We start from the raw sequence: 21,384 nt of genomic DNA, 5'->3' as shown, positions 1-21,384 counted from the left end.
CCATCAATATCTACAATGGCTCTGGGTAGATAGAGCGCATACCTCCGCCAGGCTGAACAGTTAATGTTTTATATCCCACTGATACGCCGGATATGGATTTGGACCTGAACCAAAATGGAATCGGCCTGTTCTTGTCGCTTAACCAACTCATCCACCTTGTTTTGTCATAATCCGTCCACAACTTTTTGAGATATCCTGCTATATATCGATTTTAGCACGATCACTCAATGGTGAAGAAATACGTTAAAAATTCTCTGATCCAGATCCAGATTCGAATCTTCACCAAAGTTGATTCAGTTCTTGCTGGTGATACACTTAAACTGTCCAGTAAGTTTCGTCCAAAACCATCCACAACTTTTTGAGATATCCTGTTCACAAATAGACAAACAAAACAGACAGGCAGAGGAGAAAATCTAACCTCCATCCACCTTTGGTGGCAGAGTGATGTTTGATCATCACTCGAAGACCAAAGCACTGGTGAAAGGTTGTCAAAATAATGTACACAATGCACATTGACCCTCAATGCAAAGTACATGGTCATACAGAAGACAACAACAACAACAACTACAACAACAGGCATGTTAAGGCCATTTTCCCTGCTAGAGCGGGGGTTAGCCTTGCGGTCCCCAAGACAATCTTCTCCATTTTGCCATATTTTCTGCATCTCCCCTTGTTAACCCCCTTGCCCGTATTTCTTCTTCCACCATCTTTAGCCAAGTCTTTCTCGGTCTTTCCCGTCTTCTACTTCCTTCTACATTCATTTCCATCACTTTTCTCAACCAGTCACTTTCATAGTGACTGGTCACCAGTCACTTCTCAACCAGTCACCAAGTCATACAGAAGACATGCATCCATAACTCAACGGACAAAATGCATGGCCTTGGATCTAATTATGAACCATATATATATATACGTATACACACACACACACACATATATATATATACTGCATTCAGAAAGTATTCAGACCCCATCACTTTTTTCACATTTTGTTATGTTGCAGCCTTATGCTGAAATCGTTTAAATTCATTTTTTCCCTCATCAATCTACACTCAATACCCCATAATGACAAAGAGAAAACAGGATTTTAGAAAGTTTTGCAAATTTATTAAAAAGAAAAAGCTGAAATATCACATTCACATAAGTATTCATACCCTTTGCTATGACACTTGAAATTTAGCTCAGGTGCCTCCCATTTCTCTTGATCATCTTTGAGATGTTTCTACACATCGATTGGAGTCCACCTGAGGTAAATTCAATTGATTGGACATGATTTGGAAAGGCACACACCTGTCTATATCAGGTCTCACAGCTGACAATGCATATCAGAGCAAAAACCAAGCCATGAGGTCGAAGGAACTTCCTGCAGAGCTCAGAGACAGGATCGTGTCGAGGCACAGATCTGGGGAAGCCTACAAAAAAATCTCTGCTGCATTGAAGGTTCCGAAGAGCACAGTCGCCTCCATAATTCTTAAATGGAAGAAGTTTGGAACAACCAGGACTCTTCCTCGAGCTGACCGCCCAGACAAACTGAGCAATCGGGGGAGAAGGGCCTTGGTAAGAGAGGCGACAAAGAACCCGATGGTCACTCTGGCTGAGCTCCAGAGATCCTGTGTGGAGATGGGAGAAACATCCAGAAGGACAACCATCACTGCAACACTCCATCGATCTGGGCTTTATGGGAGAGTGGCCAGACGGAAGCCTCTCCTCAGTGAAAGACACATGAAAGCCCACTTAGAGTTTGCAAAAAAGCACCTGAAGGACTCTCAGACTGTGCGAAACAAGATTCTGTGGTCTGTTGAAACCAAGAATGAACTGTTTGGCTTTCTGAATGCACTGTATATATAGTTCTCCAGCCTCTTACAATTGAACAAATAAAAACAAAATTCCCATAAATGCTAATAAGGGGGGTTGGGCTATGCTGGATGACCAATCACGAACAAGGGTTTTCAGAATCTCATGCACAGCAGCCAATCAGATCCAAGGGTTAACTGACCAATGGTAAGCCATGATGGTAGTGTTAATGGCATTATTGTGGTGATTTTTACTCCAATCAGCAGTGATCATGTGTCAATGTGTCCAGCCTCTTCCCTCTGTGGGTCATTCCTGCCCTTACACAGTAACGGAGTGTAAGCCTGTGGCAAGGTTACTGTTTCTTCTGCCAGAGGTAAGTTTGACCTAGCCGTCTGCTATGTTTCCAACATACAACTCCTGGCACGATGTGGAGTTGCAGCCAGGATGCTAACCTCATCCCATACTGGAGTGTGGCCCACTCTGATGCCATGCTTTGCGATGGTCGACCTTTCAGGATGGTTACACTGAATATTTACACTGAATTCCTGTTTCTAGCACTAGACACTCCAAAAAAAAAAATTGTTCATTTCAGGTGAGACGTCTACAAATCCCCATCATTGATGGGTACCTTTGCTAGTGTATATATGAAAGTGAAATGTTTGTTTATTTGTTACTTGCGAAAATCGAAGATTTTTCAAGTATATTGGTTGGTCTTGTGCGTTATTCTGTCTGTCTGTCTGTTTGTCTGTATGTCTGTCTATCTGTATGTCAGTCACCTACAGGTCACAATTTTCAACCGATCTTCACAAAACTTCACCAAATGCTAGAATTGGTCATAAGCAAGAAGCCTATTGTTTATGGGGTCAAATGGACAATAGGTCAACATCGGCCAAAGGTCACCAACTTTGTCAAATTTATAAAATCCTCAATTTTCATCCGATTGACTTGAAATTTCAAGAGGATTTGCATTTGAAATTTGGTCTATGTTGACCTTTTGGCCTATGTTGACCTCAAAAATAGTTGGTGGTTGAATTCAGTGACCATATATGTAAATCCTATTCAAATTTCAATATTTCAAGCAGATCTGGACCTGGACAGGCTGGGAGGCCAACGTTTTCCCATTCTACGACCTTTGCTACCATTTCCATCCCACCAGTATTGATCAGTGATAAAGGGTTTCCGTCCTCATAAGTGCCCTCCCTCCACCTCTCCCCACCCTGATGAACTCAAACAGCCCTGTTTTTCATCAACTCATCATTAATCCCCTAACTGTTTGTTCTTGTATCTCTTTTTGCAGTCATGTTTGAATTCACCAGCTAGATACAGCAATAAGAGTATGAGTTTGCCTTGTTACCTCTGCCACCAAAGGTGGATGGAGGTTAGGTTTTCTCTCCTGTCTGTCTGTTTTGTTTGTCTATTTGTGAACAGGATATCTCAAAAAGTTGTGGATGGTTTTGGACGAAAGTTACTGCACAGGTTAAGCGTGTCACCAGCAAGAACGGAATCAACTTTGGTGAAGATTCGAATCTGGATCTGGATCAGATAATTTTAACGTATTTCTTCACCATTGAGTGATCGTGCTAAAATCGATATATAGCAGGATATCTCAAAAAGTTGTGGACGGATTATGACAAAACAAGGTGGATGAGTTGGTTAAGCGACAAGAACAGGCCGATTCCATTTTGGTTCAGGTCCAAATCCATATCCGGCGTATCAGTGGGATATAAAACATTAACTGTTCAGCGTGGCGGAGGTATGCGCTCTATCTACCAAGAGCCATTCTAGATATTAATGGGTTTATTTTGTTGAATAAATAGCTCTGATGGAAGTTAATGAAACAGTCTGGATGAAACAGAACGGTTTAATAAAATATTACATCTGACTTTTATATATTTTCAACTGAAGCCCATGGAAAGATGCAAGTTAGGTTTTGCGTGGGTTATTGGGAGGAGCAGTTAGGTTTTGGGAATGGGGTTAGATTTTGGGGAGGAAGGGTTAGGTTTTGGGGAGAGTGGCTCAGGTTTTGTGAGGCTAGGAGGGTTTAGCTTTTGGGGAGAGTGGTTTAGGTTTTGGTGGGTGGAAGAGCTTTCTGTTTTGCGAAGAGTGGGTTAGGATTGGGTGGTAGGAGGGGGTTATGTTTTGGGGAGAGTGGGTTAGGTTTGGGTGGGTGGAAGAGCTTTCTGTTTTGCGGAGAGTGGGTTAGGATTGGGTGGTAGGAGGGGGTTATGTTTTGGGGAGAGTGGGTTAGGTTTGGGTGGGTGGAAGAGCTTTCTGTTTTGCGGAGAGTGGGTTAGGATTGGGTGGTAGGAGGGGGTTATGTTTTGGGGAGAGTGGGTTAGGTTTGGGTGGTAGGAGGGGTTATGTTTTGGGGAGAGTGGGTTAGGTTTGGGTGGGGAGAAGAGCTTTCTGTTTTGCGAAGAGTGGGTTAGGATTGGGTGGTAGGAGGGGGTTATGTTTTGCGAAGAGTGGGTTAGGATTGGGTGGTAGGAGGGGGTTATGTTTTGGGGAGGGTGGGTTCGGTTTGGGTGGGTAGAAGAGCTTTCTGTTTTGCAGAGAGTGGGTTCGGTTTGGGTGGTAGGAGGGGGTCATGTTTTGCGGAGAGTGGGTTACTGGGTTAGGATTGGGTGGTAGGAGGGGTTATGTTTTGCGGAGAGTGGGTTAAGATTGGGTGGTAGGAGGGGTTATGTTTTGGGAGAGTGGGTTAGGTTTGGGTGGTAGGAGAGCTTTCTGTTTTGCGGAGAGTGGGTTAGGATTGGGTGGTAGGAGGGGGTTATGTTTTGGGGAGAGTGGGTTAGGTTTGGGTGGGTGGAAGAGCTTTCTGTTTTGGGGAGAGTGGGTTACGATTGGATGGTAGGAGGGGGTTATGTTTTGGGGAGAGTGGGTTAGGTTTGGGTGGTAGGAGGGGTTATGTTTTGGGGAGAGTGGGTTAGGTTTGGGTGGGTAGAAGAGCTTTCTGTTTTGCAGAGAGTGGGTTAGGATTGGGTGGTAGGAGGGGGTTATGTTTTGCAGAGAGTGGGTTCGGATTGGGTGGTAGGAGGGGTTATGTTTTGGGGAGAGTGGGTTAGGTTTGGGTGGGTAGGAGAGATTTCTGTTTTGGGGAGAGTGGGTTAGGATTGGGTGGTATGAGGGGGTTATGTTTTGGGGAGAGTGGGTTAGGTTTGGGTGGGTAGGAGAGCTTTCTGTTTTTGGGAGAGTGGGTTAGGTTTGGATGAGTCGGAGGGTTTATGTTTTGGGGCGAGTGGGTTAGTTCTGGGCAATATCTCAGGCACCTTTTGAGCTAGGAAGCTAATAATTGGACACGACAGTGACCAAGTGATGTGGCTATAAAGGATATTTTTGATTTATTTATTAATGAATTAAATCCATTATTTATTTAATTTCTTCGATTAATGACTTATTTAATTAATTTTCAAAAATTTACAGCTTCGGATGAAGCACTGGCGGTTTAGGTATGCTATTAGCCAATTGATTAAGAAAATATTTTATGATTGTTATTTATCGATTTTAATTGTGCAATTAATCAATCAATTATTATTATTGTACAACTCTCCCACCCAATGCAGTCTCTATGAGCTGCACGGCGCCGAAGGTGCCCCGGCAATGCCGCGTTGGAGGATATTATTTTTTTTGGCATGGGAGGGTGTACTTCGAATGTATCTGTACTTTGTTTGTTTGTTTGTTTGTGAACCTACCAAGTTTAATCGCCACAAAACTTTATGGGATAACATTTTTTACCATGATGCACCTATATAGCGGATTTAAACAGTTATTTTCTCACAATTCATAACTTATAAACACCCAAGCCACCACCTGTCACCATGATCTCCAAGTGTAGATCTGTAGCGGTTACCGGAAGCATGACACAATCACATTGCACCGGCCGATGACGCAACCGGCGAGCGGTCACTTGTCCGGACTCGCCCGGGCGTGTCCAGACTTGCCTTTCCCGGGCGAACACTTGTCTTGCATACCACGCCCCGTTGCAAGGCATGGCTTACCTATTTGCATACCACGCCCCGCCTGAGAGGCGTGGCTTTTGTGTGTTGAACTTTAGTTATAAATTGCCGCCCGTTCGATGGGCTGATTCAGTGCTTTTGAGTTCTTTCGAGTGAGCTTGAAATAAATAGCTCAGTGAAACTTCATTCCTGGCGTCGTCCATTTTGTCCGGTTTTATCGTGCGAGCATAGCTCCCACAATTGGTGACCCCTTTTCAAGAACATGCCAATGGAGTCATCTGTAGCTTTGAAGCTCCCGGGCTTTTGGGAATCGCACGCAGCCGTCTCGTTTGCCCAAGCGGCTTCTCTCTTCGCCCTGCGGAACATTACAGAGGACACGACGCGCTACCACCATTTGGTCTCCGCGCTCAACGCCTCCACCGCGGCCCGGGTCCTGAGCTTCCTACAGAACCCGCCGAACGCCGACAAATACGGCGCACTCAAAGGCCTACTCTTCGGTGCGTTTGGACTCACGGAGACCGAACGCGCGCGACAACTACTCGACCTCCCGGAGCTGGGTGAGGCCCGTCCATCCGAACGCATGGACCACATGCTTGCTCTACCCGGTGACCACAGCCCAGATTTCCTCTTCCGCGAGCTGTTCCTCCGGCAGCTACCCGGGCAGGTACGATTAGCTTTGGCTATTTCGCTCATCACGGACCCTCGCGCCCTGGCCAAGGAGGCCGATAAATTTTTCTCGGCCAGGCGACACGTCGGAGCGGCCGCCTGGAACCCTGGGCCGACCGAGGCAATGCCCGCGCCACGACCGGCACCACCACCGGCCGAGTTAGCGCCACTGGCGGCAGCGGCCGCCGCGACGCCCCGTCGACCGAACCCGACGCGACCGCCGGAGCCTCCACCAGAGCGGACCATGTGCTACTACCACGCCAGGTTCGGGCAGAAGGCCAGAACGTGCCGCCCACGGTGCACTTTCGGCAGGTCGGGAAATGACCAGGCCGGCGCTCGCTGCCTGCCATGAGCATCGGCCATTCAGGCAGCCTTCTGTTTATTACGGACACAGCGTCCGGGCGGCGTTTTTTGTGCGACACCGGCGCTCAGCTGAGCGTGATACCCGCCTCGGTGCAGGACAAACAGGCCGCGCTGTGTGGCCCCACCTTGGTCGCCACAAACGGCTCCTCCATCCGCACCTTCGGTTCGCGCAGCATCGCATTCTGCTTCGGGGGCCAGCGCTTCAGGTGGGACTTCATCACGACGAACGTGCCCATGGCCTTGCTGGGTGCAGATTTTCTTTGCGCGCATGGGCTTTTGGTCGACGTCAAACGGCGTCGGCTCATCAACGCGGAGACCTTCAGCTCACTCGCTTGCTCATTGAGCGGCTCCGCTCCGACCAAGCTAGCCTGCGCGCTCCTGGCCGCGGACGATTTCACCCACCTACTCGCCAAGTTTCCCGCCCTCACGCAGCCGACGTTTTCGGCCGTCGCCGTCAAGCACGGCGTCGAACACCACATCCCGACCACAGGTCCACCGGTCTACGCCAGGGCTCGCTGCCTCGACCCGGCCAAACTCGCCATGGCGAAGGCGGAATTCGACGCGCTGGAGCGATTGGGCATTGTGCGGCGCTAGAATAGCGCGTGGGCCTCGCCCCTGCATATCGTGCCCAAACCGGGTGGCGGATGGTGACCATGCGGCGATTACCGCCGCCTCAACGACGCCACCACCCCCGACCGGTACCCAATACCACACATACAGGACTTTTCCGCCCGTTTGGCGGGGCGGGTGATCTTTTCCAAGGTCGACCTCATTCGGGGCTACCACCAGGTACCCGTCCGGCCGGCCGACGTGCTGAAGACGGCGGTAATTACACCTTTTGGCCTCTTCGAGTTCCTTCGCATGCTGTTCAGCCTTAAGAACGCGGCCCAGGCCTTCCAGCGGCTGATGCACAGCGTGCTGCGTGACCTCACCTTCCTTTTCGTCTACTTGGACGACATTCTCGCCACCAGCACTTCCCGGGCGGAGCACCTCATCCACCTGCGCACGCTTTTTGAGCGCCACGGCCAGCATGGCCTCATCATCAACCCGGCGAAATGCCAGTTTGGGGTAATGGCCGTCGACTTCCTAGGGCACCGCAACACAAAGCGCAGGGCCGTCCCGCTGCCTATGAAGGTGGAGGCAGTCACAAGTTTCCCGCGCCCCCACTCCATCAAGGCCCTACAGAAATTTTGGGGGATGGTAAATTTCTACCACTGGTTCGTGCCTCGCGCCGCCCAACTCATGCGCCCCCTGTACGAAGCCCTCCGGGGCAAGCCGGCCAAGCACGACGTCGCCTGGACCACAGATATGGACGCGGCTTTCACGGGCGCTAAGCTGGCCCTCGCCAACGTGACCATGCTGGCGCACCCGGCGCTCGACGCACCCATCGCCTGCACCACGGACGCTTCCGACTACGTGGTGGGGGCCATGCATGAACAGTGGGTGAACGGGGCTTGGCAACCGCTGGCCTTCTTCAGCCAGCAGCTTTGCCCTAACGAGCGCAAGTATAGCGCTTTCGACCGCGAGCTCCTCGGCCTTTACCTGGCTGTTCGCCACTTCCGCCATCTTTTGGAGGGCCGCCCATTCACGGTGTTTGTGGACCACAAACCCCTGGTCTTCGCCATGGCCAAGGTTATGGAGCCGTGGTCGGCCCGCCAGCAGCGCGACCTCTCCGCCGTGTCCGAATTTACGACGGACATCCGGCACGTCACGGGCAAGGACAACGCTGTAGCCGATTGCCTCTCCCGGTCCGGCGCGAACGCCGTCCACCTGGGTGTGGACTTCGCCTGCATGGCGGCCGACCAGACTGCCGACCCCATGGTGCAAGCCCTCCGGACAGCCGACACAGGCCTGCGGTTGGCCGACGTCCCCTTTGAGGACACAGGCACAGTTCTCCTGTGCGACGTTTGCCTGGGCCAACCTCGCCCCATCGTGCCCACCGGATGGCAGCGGCACATTTTTGACGCCCTCCACGGCCTTTCCCACCCGGGCCGGAAGGCGTCGCAGAAGCTCGTGGCAGCAAAGTTCGTCTGGCACGGGCTCCGTAAGGACGTCCGGGACTGGGCCAACACCTGTGTCGCCTGCCAACGTGCGAAGGCCCACCGGCGCACCCAGGCCCCGTTGGCACCATTCGACGTGCCCACGCGGCGCTTCGACCACGTCAATGTGGACCTGGTGGGACCCCTTCCCTCCTCGCGGGGCTTCACCCACCTCCTCACGATGGTGGACAGGATCACCAGGTGGCCGGAGGCCGTCCCGCTGGCATCAACAACATCCGCCGACGTGGCGCAGGCCTTCATTGGCACCTGGATTGCCCGTTTTGGCGCGCCCTCGGACATCTCCTCCGACAGAGGCCCGCAATTCGCCTCCGAGCTTTGGAGCGCGGTCGCCCAGGCCTTGGGGGTCAAGCTATACCGCACCACGGCCTACCACCCCCAAGCCGACGGCTTGTGCGAGCGGTTCCACCGCTCGATGAAGGCCACTCTCAGGACCAGCCTCCAGGACGACGGTTGGGCTGACAGGCTCCCGTGGGTCCTATTGGGCCTCTGAACGGCCCCTAAAGAGGACCTCCAGGCTTCCACCGCCGAGCTGGTCTACGGCCAGCCACTGCGCGTGCCGGGCGAGTTCATCCCTGATGCCACCGGCCCATGGTCCGTGGCTCGCCAACGCTCGGTCCTCCAGGAGGCCGCCAGGAGATTTGCCCCCGTGCCCACGTCCCCCCAGCACTCCGCACTGCGGAGTACGTTTTTATCCGGCACGACGCACACCGGGGACCGCTCCGGCCGCCGTACGATGGACCTTTCCGGGTCCTGAAGAGGGACGACAAGTCGTTCATCATCGGCATCGGCGGCAAACCGGCCCGCATCTCCATGGACCGCCTCAAGCCAGCCCATTTGGACCTCGACCAACCTCCACGGTTGGCCCTTCCTCCATGACGGGGCCGTCCCCCGTCAACCAAGCCCCCCGCCCGACCATCCACCGCCATGCCACCTACCACCCCCACACGAATCGCCAAGGGTCGTTTCGGCCGGGTCATCAAGACCCCCCTCAAACTGACTCTCCCGGTGCATGTTAATTCTGGGGGGGGGGGGGGGGGGCGCATGTAGCGGTTACCGGAAGCATGACACAATCACCTTGCACCGGCCGATGACGCAACCGGCGAGCGGTCACTTGTCCGGACTCGCCCGGGCGTGTCCAGACTTGCCTTTCCCGGGCGAACACTTGTCTTGCATACCACGCCCTGTTGAGAGGCGTGGCTTACCTATTTGCATACCACGCCCCGCCTGAGAGGCGTGGCTTTTGTGTGTTGAACTTTAGTTATAAATTGCCGCCCGTTCGATGGGCTGATTCAGTGCTTTTGAGTTCTTTCGAGTGAGCTTGAAATAAATAGCTCAGTGAAACTTCATTCCTGGCGTCGTCCATTTTGTCCGGTTTTATCGTGCGAGCATAGCTCCCACAGATCCATATATACAATGCTTTATAAAAAGCCCAAATGTTTTCGGATTTCAACCCAGTTATCAATATAATTGGTGAGATGGTGAGCTCCAATCATCAAATATGCCATCAGATGTGAAAATTACTGTTAATTAAGACGTTTGATGATTGGGTAGATCGGTGAAGGAAGAGTCACATGATCCTTCAAATGCGCTAATCATTCAAAACAGGATATCGTACAAACACAACCTACACATCAAGTTAAAGGTAATTTTACTGCTCATTTAATGACATAACTCTCAAGGGTGAAAAACGAGTTTGTAAAAAAAGAAAGAAAAAGTTATCACCTTAGCTAACTTCGAAAAAGAAAAAACCTCCAAATATACACCTACAGTTTAAAACAAGCGATTTTGATCTGTATACAATAACTATGTAGTCGTTTGGAGAGCCCGTGCGGATTATTTGGCAAAAAAACAGATTTTGATTGTCTCATTTCATTAAGTCGTGATGATCTAGTAGTCAGGTTCACTATGTCAATAAATTATATTTCGTTCAAAATCATGGTAGATTAGCAAACCTATACATTTTTGGAAAGGTTATAGCATAAGGAAACTAAAAATCAATGTTTACATTTGGAGAGATACCTGTATGGCGGCCATTTTGGATTTTCAAAATGGCCACTGTAAAATACATATTTTGTTCTATTTCTGCCTCTAATTACCCTAAAAACTTTAAAATATATACTAAACCTATATTTTCAGGGACAAGGAATCCAATGAAAGTATTGAAGGAGCTGGGGCTCCCACGTCGATCGGAAGAATGGACGCGACAAAAAGCTGGAATTCATCCGAGTTGCTTTAATCAAACCAAACACTCAGGCACTCTGAAAAGCCCGTTTATCGGGCAGCAATATATATACATATTATCCCGGAGCGTTTGCCCAGGAAAGGCGAGAGGGGGCGTGGCCCAGCGTCCCGACCGAGGCCTGGCAAGTTGAGCGCGGGCCTGCCCGGGCGTCCTGGACGAGCCCGGCATGGTGATCGCTCCGCGTCCTTGATAGGTGCAAGGCGATTGTGAAAACCCAGCGGTAGCCGCTACACACGTCCCCCCAGAATCGACTTGCACCAGCAGGGTCAATTTGAGGGGGGTCCTGATGACCCGGCCGAAGCGACCCCTGGCGGGTCGTGGGAGGGGGTCCGGTGTGGTGGTGGGTGGTCGAGTGGGGGGCACCGTGGACGGGGGGTGGCCTCGCCGCGGCGGAAGGGCCACCCGTGGTGGGTGGTCGACGTCCACGTGCGCCGGCTTGAGGCGGTCCACCGCAATCCGGTCCGACCTGCCGCCGATGTCGATGACGAACGACTTGTCGTCTCGTCGCAGCACCCGGAAGGGCCCGTCGTACGGCGGCCGGAGTGGCCCCCGATGTGCGTCGTGACGCACAAAAACATACTCCGCTGTGCGAAGTGCTGGGGGGACGTAGGACTGGGGGTCACCGTGGTGGGATGTTGGCACGGGGGCAAACCGTCGGGCGGCCTCCTGGAGGTCCGAGCGCTGGTGAGCTGCGGACCAGGGACTGGTAGCGTCGGGCACGAATTCGCCCAGGGACGCATAGCGCCTGGCCATAGACAAGCTCGGTGGTGGATGCCTGGAGGTCCTCCTTGGGGGCCGTGCGGAGGCCCAAAAGGACCCACGGCAGCCGGTCGGCCCAACCGCCGTCTTGAAGGCCGGCCATGAGCGCGGCCTTCATGGAGCGGTGGAATCGCTCGCACAACCCGTTTGCTTGGGGGTGGTAGGCCGTAGTACGGTGGAGCTTGACCCCCAGGTTGCGGGCGACCGCGCCCCACAGCTCGGAGGTGAACTGTGGTCCGCGGTCTGACGAGATGTCCGCCGGTGCGCCGAAGCGGGCGACCCAGGTGGCGATGAAAGCCTGCGCCACGTCGGCGGTGGTGGTGGAGACGAGGGGAATGGCCTCCGGCCACCTGGTGGTCCTGTCCACCATGGTGAGCAGGTGTGTGAACCCCCGTGACGGGGGGAGGGGGCCCACCAGATCCACGTTGACGTGGTCGAAACGTCGTTCGGGCACGGTGAAAGGTGCCAGCGGGGCCTGGGTGTGTCGGTGGACCTTGGCCCGTTGGCAGGCCGTGCAGGTGCTGGTCCAATCGCGGACGTCCCGACGAAGGCCGTGCCAGACGAATCGCGCCGACACCAGCTTCTGGGAAGCTTTCCGGCCCGGGTGGGAAAGGCCGTGGAGGGAGGCGAAGATGCGGCGTTGCCAGGTGACGGGCACGATGGGGCGAGGCTGGCCTTGGGGGACGTCGCAGAGCAGGACAGTGTCCGCGAAGGGGATGTCGGCCAGGCGGAGGCCCGTGTCCGCCGCCCGGAGGGCTTGCATCGTGGTGTCGGTGGTTTGGTCCGCCGCCATAAGCGCAAAGTCCACGCCCAGGTGGACCGCGTTCGCGCTGGCCCGGGAAAGACAGTCGGCCACGGCGTTGTTTTTGCCGGCGACGTGCCGGATGTCCGTGGTAAACTCCGACACGGCGGAGAGGTGGCGCTGTTGGCGGGCCGACCACGGCTCCGTGACCTTGGCCATGGCGTAAACCAACGGCTTGTGGTCGACGAACGCTGTGAAAGGTCGACCCTCCAGGAGGTGGCGGAAATGGCGGACGGCCAGGTGTAGACCGAGGAGCTCCCGGTCAAACGTGCTGTATTTGAGCTCGTTCGGCCGGAGATGCCGGCTGAAAAAAGCGAGTGGCTGCCAAACCCCGTTCACCCATTGCTGATGTACGGCGCCCACCGCGTAGTCGGAGGCATCCGTGGTGAGGGCGATGGGAGCGTTGAGCACCGGGTGAGCGAGCAGTGTTGCGTCGGCGAGGGCCCGCTTTGAGCTTTGGAAGGCCGCATCCATTGCTGCGGACCAGGCGATGTCGTGCTTGGCCGGCTTGCCCCGGAGGGCTTCGTAGAGGGGCCGCATGAGTTGAGCAGCGCGGGGCACGAAGCGGTAATAAAAATTCACCATTCCCAGGAATTCCTGCAGGGCCTTTATGGTGCGGGGACGCGGGAACGTGGTGATGGCCTCGACCTTGGTTGGCAGCGGCACGGCCCCGTTCTTGGTGATGTGGTGGCCCAAAAAATAAACGGCCGTCGTGCCGAAGTGGCATTTGGCCGGGTTGACGATGAGGCCGTGCTCGCTGAGGCACCCGAACAGTGTTCGGAGGTGGAGGAGGTGCTCGGCCCGGGACGTGCTGGCGACGAGGATGTCGTCCAGGTAAACGAAAAGGAACGGCAGGTCACGCAGCACGCCGTCCATCAAGTGCTGGAACGCCTGAGCCACGTTCTTGAGACCAAACGGCATCCGCAAGAATTCGAATAAGCCGAACGGCGTGATGACTGCCGTTTTAGGGACGTCGGCCGCCCTGACAGGTACCTGGTGATATCCCCGTATGAGATCAATTTTCGAAAAAATGACCCGTCCCGCCAGACGGGCGGAGAAGTCTTGGATATGCGGGATCGGGTACCTGTCGGGGGTGGTAGCGTCATTGAGACGGCGGTAGTCGCCACACGGGTGCCATCCACCCCCCGGCTTTGGCACGATGTGCAGTGGCGAGGCCCACGCGCTATCGGAGCGCCGCACGATGCCGAGGTGCTCCAACGCGTCGAATTCGGCCTTCGCCACGGCGAGCTTGGCTGGGTCGAGGCGGCGGGCCCTGGCGTAGACCGGCGGGCCCGTGGTTGGTATGTGGTGCTCGATCCCATGCCGTACTGCGACGGCCGAAAACATCGGCCGCGTGAGGGCCGGGAACTCCGTGAGCAGGCGAGCAAACTCGTTCGCCGCCGGGACGGCGCATGCCAGCTCGGTCGGCGCGGAGCTGCTCAATGTGCATACCAGGGAGCTGAAGGTTTCGGCGTTGATTAAACGACGCCGTTGGACGTCCACCAGCAGTCCGTGTGCGCAGAGGAAGTCGGCGCCTAGCAGAGCCATGGGCACGTTTGCGGTTACAAACATCCAAGCAAAGCGTTGGCCGCCGAAGCAGAGGGTGACGTTGCGTGGGCCAAAGGTGCGGATGGTCGATCCGTTGGCTGCAACCAAGGAGGGGCCGCAAACCGTGGATTGCCTGTCCTGGTCAGAGGCGGGTATGACGCTCAGTTGGGTGCCGGTGTCGCACAGGAAGCGCCGTCCGGACGCTTTATCCATGATGAACAGTAAGTTGCCCGTGTGGCCGGCGCTCATGGCTGGTAATGGACGCCGGCCCGGCCGTTTCCCGGCCTGCCGAAGGTGCACGGGGGTCGGCATGTCCGGGCCTTCTGTCCGAACCTGGCATGATAGTAACACCACGCTTGGTCAGGTGGAGGCCCCGGTCGTCGTGCTGGAGGTGGTCGGCTCGGTGTAGCGGCCGCCAATTGCGTCGGCAGTTCGGTCGTCGACCGTGCCTGGTGCTCGGGTGCCATGGGTGTTGCGTCGGACGGCGGTGGGTCCCATGTCACCGCTGCGATGCACTGTCCTGCGGCGGAGATCTTGTCGGCTTCTCTGGCAAGGGCCCGGGGATCTGTGATCGTCGTGCTTGCCAGGGCGAGGCGTACCGGGTTAGGCAGCTGACGGAGGAACAGCTCCCGGAACAGGAATGCCGGAGAGTGCTCGCCGAGCAGTGAAAGCATGTAGTCCATTCGCTCAGAAGGGCGCGTGTCGCCGAGCTCGGGCAGGTCGAGCAGGCGCCGTGCGCGTTCCGCCGATGGGAGGGCGAAAGCGTCGAGGACAAGATTCTTAATCGCGCCGTATTTGTCAGCGGCTGGCAGGCTCTCGAGGAGGCTCAGGGCGCGGGCCGCGGTGGCCGAACCGAGCGCTGCTACCACATGGTGGAAGCGGGTGTCGTCGGCCGTGATGCCTCGCAGGGCGAACAGGGAATCCGCCTGTGCGAACCAAACCGCCGCGTGAGCCTCCCAGAAGGTAGGCAGTTTAAGGGCGACTGCCGTGTCCATGTCGGTAGGTCACCAATGAAGGAGCTGGGGCTCCCACGTCGATCGGAAGAATGGACGCGACAAAAAGCTGGAATTCATCCGAGTTGCTTTAATCAAACCAAACACTCAGGCACTCTGAAAAGCCCGTTTATCGGGCAGCAATATATATACATATTATCCCGGAGCGTTTGCCCAGGAAAGGCGAGAGGGGGCGTGGCCCAGCGTCCTGGCTGCGGCCTGGCAAGTTGAGGGCGAGCCTGCCCGGGCATGCCCGGGCATGCCCGGGCGTCCTGACCGAGGCCTGGCAAGTTGAGCACGGGCCTGCCCGGGCGTCCTGGACGAGCCCGGCATGGTGATCGCTCCGCGTCCTTGATAGGTGCAAGGCGATTGTGAAAACCCAGCGGTAGCCGCTACAGTATCAAATTAGTGCTATGGGGAATGGTAAGACACGAATCAAAGGTTTTGAATTGCAAAATACTGTCTTTATATTCGTGATAAGTTGCATAATCAAATACATGTTATCATTTTGTACAGGCTGTTAACATCAAAATGTGTCACAATAATTCATATCACCAAACATACACAGGCAGTCAGCAAAATCATATATACACATGCAGTCAGTATAACTTCACATCTACACAGGCAGTCAATGACAAAATATACACAGGCAGTCAATGGTATCAAACATACACGATTACAGAATATGCCATTTAGAGTTCGTCATCACTGTCCTGTGTGTCGTATCCGACAATATAGTCCGCATCGTTTTCACAGTCCGTTCCACACAAGCAAAGGTCGGTCAAATTGATTGGCAAATCGAATTGGTCGAATGGTCGATCGAATCGAATTCGATGAATCGAATCGAATCGAATCGATCGAATGGTCGATCGAAGCGATTGGTCGAATGGTCGAATTGGTCGAATGGAATTGGTCGATTGGTCGAATGGAATTGGTCGATTGGTCGAATTGGTCGAATTGGTCGAATCGAATTGGTCGGAATTGGCAAATGTAAACATTGATTTTCAGATTTTCCATGTAATAACGTTTCCAAAAATGTATAGGTTTGCTAATCTACCATGATTTTGAACGAAAAAACATAGTGAACCTGACTATAGGGTCATCGGGGCAATAGGTGCGTTTTTAACTAAGGCCGTTTATAAGTTCCCATTGGCTGCAGTTTGAAAATTGCAACTCATACAGATCAAACAAATATAATAAATTAAAGCCAGATCAGCCACAAATTCAATGATACAAGTCAGAATGGCGAATCCAGATTTGAAGTTGTTACGGAACCCGTGGGGCATCATCGTAAACTAGGAAAGATCCATGTATACACTGCCTGCCACACAACCCACGTGCTGCCACGTGCCAACGCGGAAACCTCCAACCTGTTTGTTTGTGACCTTTCTGCTTTGAGCTCCCAAGGTGAATCAAAACAAAACTTTCTATGATCAGATTATTAACCACGATTCACTTGAATAGGGGTTTTAAACATGAGGAGGCCATTTGGCCCGTCATTGCCGTATTGCACTCCCGAGTTAATTTATTTACGAACCCGAGGTAATTTATCTTTACCACAGCTTCACTCGTTTATACCCTTTAGACACCATTAGACCCTTGAGACCCCTTAGACCCTTTACACCCATTAGACCTTTACACCCTTTGAGATATATATATACACACACACCTTCTTCAACACTTTTCAGACCTATTGACTTTTAAGACCATTTGGACAATTCAAGACCACTTGCATACTTTAAGACCCTTTGGACACTTTTGACTCCTTTTGCTCTTTTGCCCTTAGACCCATTTAGACTCCACTAGGCCCTTTTTTAGAACCTGTAAATACTTTACACCCCTTTATGACCCTTACAACTCTTAAAACGCTGTATACCACTCAGAAAATCGAAAAAGATTTCCCCCAAAAATCTGTTTTGAAGAACTTTTCCGTGCACTATTCGCTACACATCACAAGTTGCAATGACGAAACGAAACTAATATCTCAAAGTGAAACTGATGTTGAAAAGTGAAATGGAATCTACTGATCTATGGGTCATTGATTAGGAAAACAGAATGAAATGCTGTGAGAAATACTGAATGGAAATTTCTGAAAGCAAACTATGGGGACTGAAGAGAGAGGGGGAAGGTCGGGGCTGAAGAAGCAACGTGGAGAGGGATTGTTGCCTGGAGGTGGTCGGTTGGTATGGAAAGAACTTCGGTGATCTTCCGTCAGGCGGTAGGTTCAAAATGTCCCTAAATCAATTTCCCAGCCGAGCTTTCATAATATCACCCTCGCTTCCGAGCAGTACTTCGGAGGTACAACAAGCATGGATTGGAAATCTTCGCTGGTGAAATGGAACGAGGTTGTCGAGGTTACCAGCTCTACCCACTGCGATATCTACTCACTGAATATTTACAATGAATTCCCGTTTTTACCAATACACACTCCAAAAATATTTTTTTCATTTCGTGTGAGATATCTACGAGCCCCATCAGTGCTGGGTACCCTGCTAGTATATACAGTGCCTTCAGAAAGTATTCACACCCGTTGACTTTTTTCATATTTTGTTGTATTACAGCCTGAATTTAAAATTTGAGATTGCCCCCATGCCCACGTCCCACCACGGCTGCCCCCAACCCCACGTCCCCCCAGCACAAATTGAGATTTTTCGTCAATGATCTACCCATATGTGAATTTTTTATATATAAATTTTTACAAAATAAAAATGACCTTTGATGTCAAAATCAAGAGGCTTCTTCCTTATGACCATCACTCTACCATCTGGTGAAATTTCGTGAAGATCGGTTTAAAATTGTGACCTGAAGGCGATTGACAGACAGACAGACAGACAGAAAGAATAATGCACAAGACCAACCAATATATTTGAAAAATATTCGATTTTGCAAGTAATGACATACAGAAATATCTAATTTACATTGGTATTCAACCCCCCGAGTCAATGCTTCGTAGAAGCGCGTTTGTCAGCGATTTCAGCTTCGCGTCTTCCTAGCTATTTCTGTATCAGCTTTGCACATCTTGATTTGGGGAGTTTCTCCCATTCTTCCTTGCAGATTTGCTCAAGCTCTGCCAAGATGGATGGGGAAACGTCGGTGAACAGCAATCTTCAAGTCTTTCCACAGATTCTCAATGGGATTCAAGTCTGGGCTTTGGCTGGGCCAATCAAGGACTTTCACGTTCTTGTTCTGAAGCCATTCCAGTGTTGCTATTGGTTGTATGCTTGGGGTCATTGTCCTGTTGGAACATAAATCTTCACTGCAGTCTAAGGTCTTTTGCACTATGAAGCAGGCTCTCCTCAAGGATTTGCCTGTATTTGGCTCCATTCATTGTTCCCTCTATTCTTACAAGACTCCCAATCCCCGCCGCTGACAATTCTATCTTGGAGTTCTACGGACAGTTCCTTGGACTTCATGGTAGAGTTTCTGCTCTGACATGCACTGTCAATTGTGGAACCTTACATGTAAATGTATGTTTCTTTCTCAATCATGTCCAATCAATTGAGGTGGCCACATGTGGACTCCAATCAAGTTGTAGAGACATCTCAAGGATGATCAAAGGAAATTGGATGCACCTGAACTCAATTTGGAGTGTCATAGCAAAGGGGCTGAATAATTATTGACGCAAGACATTTCGGCTTTTCATTTTTAATGATTTTGTAAAAACAAATCCAAAAAGAAAATTCCACTTTGACATTATGGGATATTATGGGTAGATCAGGGACCAAAAAAATCTCGATTTAATCCATTTTTAATTCAGGCTGTAACACAACAAAATGAGAAAAGGTTAAGGGGTGTGAATACTTTCTGAAGGGACTGCAATAAAATTGTTTTCGCTGCATCTGCTTGTCCGATTGATGCAAAACTTTAAACATGAGAGGGACTCCACATGGAGAATATTTTATTGCTAACTCTGACGACATGTCACATCGTATGGCAGACATATGGGATTAAAGGAAAAAATTGGGGCATAGTTTTCTTCTCCGAAAACCACTCAACGAAAAAAATTGAGACTTTACATATGTCATCAACTAGCCATGGGAGATATAGGGTGATAACGATGATGTCATCGGTGAAGTGGTATTCCAGCCATAATTGGTTGAATTGAAATCCTTATCCAAAAATGTTTTTCTCTGCAACTGCTTGTCGATCGATGCAAAACTTCATAGGAGGGACTCCCCGTAGCATAGATAATATTTTATTGCTAACTCTGACGTCATATGTCACATGGTATGGCAGCCATATTGGATTAAGGGGAAAAATTTAACATCATTTTGTCTGAAACCGCTCAACGGAAAAATTTAAACTTGGCACGTCATCAACTCCCCATGTGGTATACTGTACATAGGGTGATAACGATGTCATCGGTGAAGTGGTATTCAAGCCATAATTGGTTGAATTGAAATCCTTATCCAAAAATCTGAAACTTCATATGTCAACTGATTTATGACGCAATGTGAGTGAAAAAGTAAATTTATGACGCTCATAACCCATGCCAATTAAGAAAAGGATCATCGGGGTATATGGGCCATAATAGTAGCGTATTCAGTTAACGATGGTATTTTCTGTTCAGATGATGCGAGACTATGCGCTCGCTGTACGATTGCCGGTCTAGTTTATACGTGGGTCTACGGATGAGCTACGCTTAATACTAATAGTGTTTGGTCTCGGTGCTAAAGGCTTGGTCTACGCAAAGCAATCGGATGCAGTATACGGTATACCGGTCGCACCTGCATTATCTGGCGCAGCGTGTCCCCGCAGGCACCCAGCATGGTCATGGCGAACGATGTCGATATACTGAGCGGGGACAGGAACACATTCTCCTCCGGACCCCGCCGAGACGCCAGGCTCCGGTACAGCTTGAAGGAGAACTTGGCGTTCGCCCGGGACAGCTCGGCCACCCGGGGGTTCGTGCGGTCCGGCAGGGTCTTAGGTACATCGTCCGAGGTCCGCGGGTGCTGCTTGTCCGTGTCGGATATGCGATAACTGCAAAGACCGTGATCGTCTCGACTGATGTCCGTCCCGCTCAATCCTTCGGACGATGCTCGCACGGGGTTGCTCGTCGGGTCCTCCGCACGTGCGTGGATCGCGAGCAGCCACACGAGCAGGGCGACGACTCGCATGACGACGTTCACTCCGCTTGTCCTATTGTCCACCGTGATCTCACCAAAAAATGTACTCGCTCCCCGTGCCTGTCCCTTTCCGTCCGCTTCCTCCCAGGTGTGTTTCCAGGGGCAAGGTTAACTCGGACCGTTTGTCTATCCCTGTGTCTGGAATCCTGGATCCTCAGAGCGATACATCAGACGTACGCTTTGCTCTGGAGATGGGCGGAGCAATTGGAGAGGACACAAAGGGGCGGGGCTGATGTGGTTGGCGGGGAACGCCTGGGGGGGGGGGGGGATCATGGATTGGTGGGTGATGGACAAGACCCTGCATCCCACAAATGTTTTTATCCATGTGTTCACTACGTGGGATGTTGTTTATCTATTCTCAGCTCTCGGTGGACCTTCCACCCCCGGCGATACAGCTCTTTGGTGAGCCTTGACCCCCCAGCTGTATCACCTTTCGCGGGGAAAAAGACTTTATTACATTTGTTCACAACGTGCTCCATGCAAATCGTACGCTGATTACTAACTTCGAGGAGTGTTAGTCTCATTAGAACATCTGGGTTATTACATCGGTAAACCCACGCTCAAATCCCATGTATCTTGTTAGGTTTGTCTATTAATTTATTTACGGTGCTTGTAAGTTATGTCGTAGTACAGTAAAGTACAGTGATGAAGTGCAAGCTCCTTTAGAGGACCGTAGACCATTGTAAATAAAAAAAGAATATTTGGGCCGATAATAGTTCTTCTTTTGACCGGACTATCGACTCTATATATGAACCAATCTTGAATTAAACCGACCTGTCTTTACACCGAAACTTGGGGGATTCACGGTCAACTCATTCTATCTCGTCATTCCTTTATTCACTTCCTTTTCTCCTCTCCCTTAATCCACCCTACAGCAATTTACTCTTCTTAACTCCCACCTCTTCTCCTGCAATCCGCTCCTGTGGCTCTTTGTCGCCTATTGGATTGGAGGAGCAAATAAACAATAACAAGACCAACACCATAACTCCGCCTCCGCTTAACTCCGCCTCCGCTTAACTCCGCCCCCGCTTAACTCCGCCCCCGATTACCTCCGCCTCCGATTAACTCCGCCT

General features: G+C 51.7%; 1 protein-coding gene across 1 annotated transcript in view; it reads right to left on the bottom strand.

Moving 5' to 3' along the window:
- Positions 1 to 21,250, bottom strand: part of SERPINC1 (serpin family C member 1) — a 26,217-nt gene extending 4,967 nt beyond the window's left edge. The window contains exon 1 of the mRNA XM_068124978.2: positions 19,910 to 21,250. Coding sequence (XP_067981079.2) covers positions 19,910 to 20,302 — 393 coding nt within the window. The 5' untranslated portion in view covers positions 20,303 to 21,250. The remainder of the gene's footprint in view (positions 1 to 19,909) is intronic.
- Positions 21,251 to 21,384: the final 134 nt, after the last annotated feature.

Source organism: Myxine glutinosa, chromosome 8, assembly GCF_964187855.1.
Source record: "Myxine glutinosa chromosome 8, kmMyxGlut1.1, whole genome shotgun sequence".
NCBI lineage: Eukaryota > Metazoa > Chordata > Myxini > Myxiniformes > Myxinidae > Myxine > Myxine glutinosa.
Note: the sequence above shows the minus strand (reverse complement) of the source record. Positions and strands in the feature narration are given on the sequence as shown.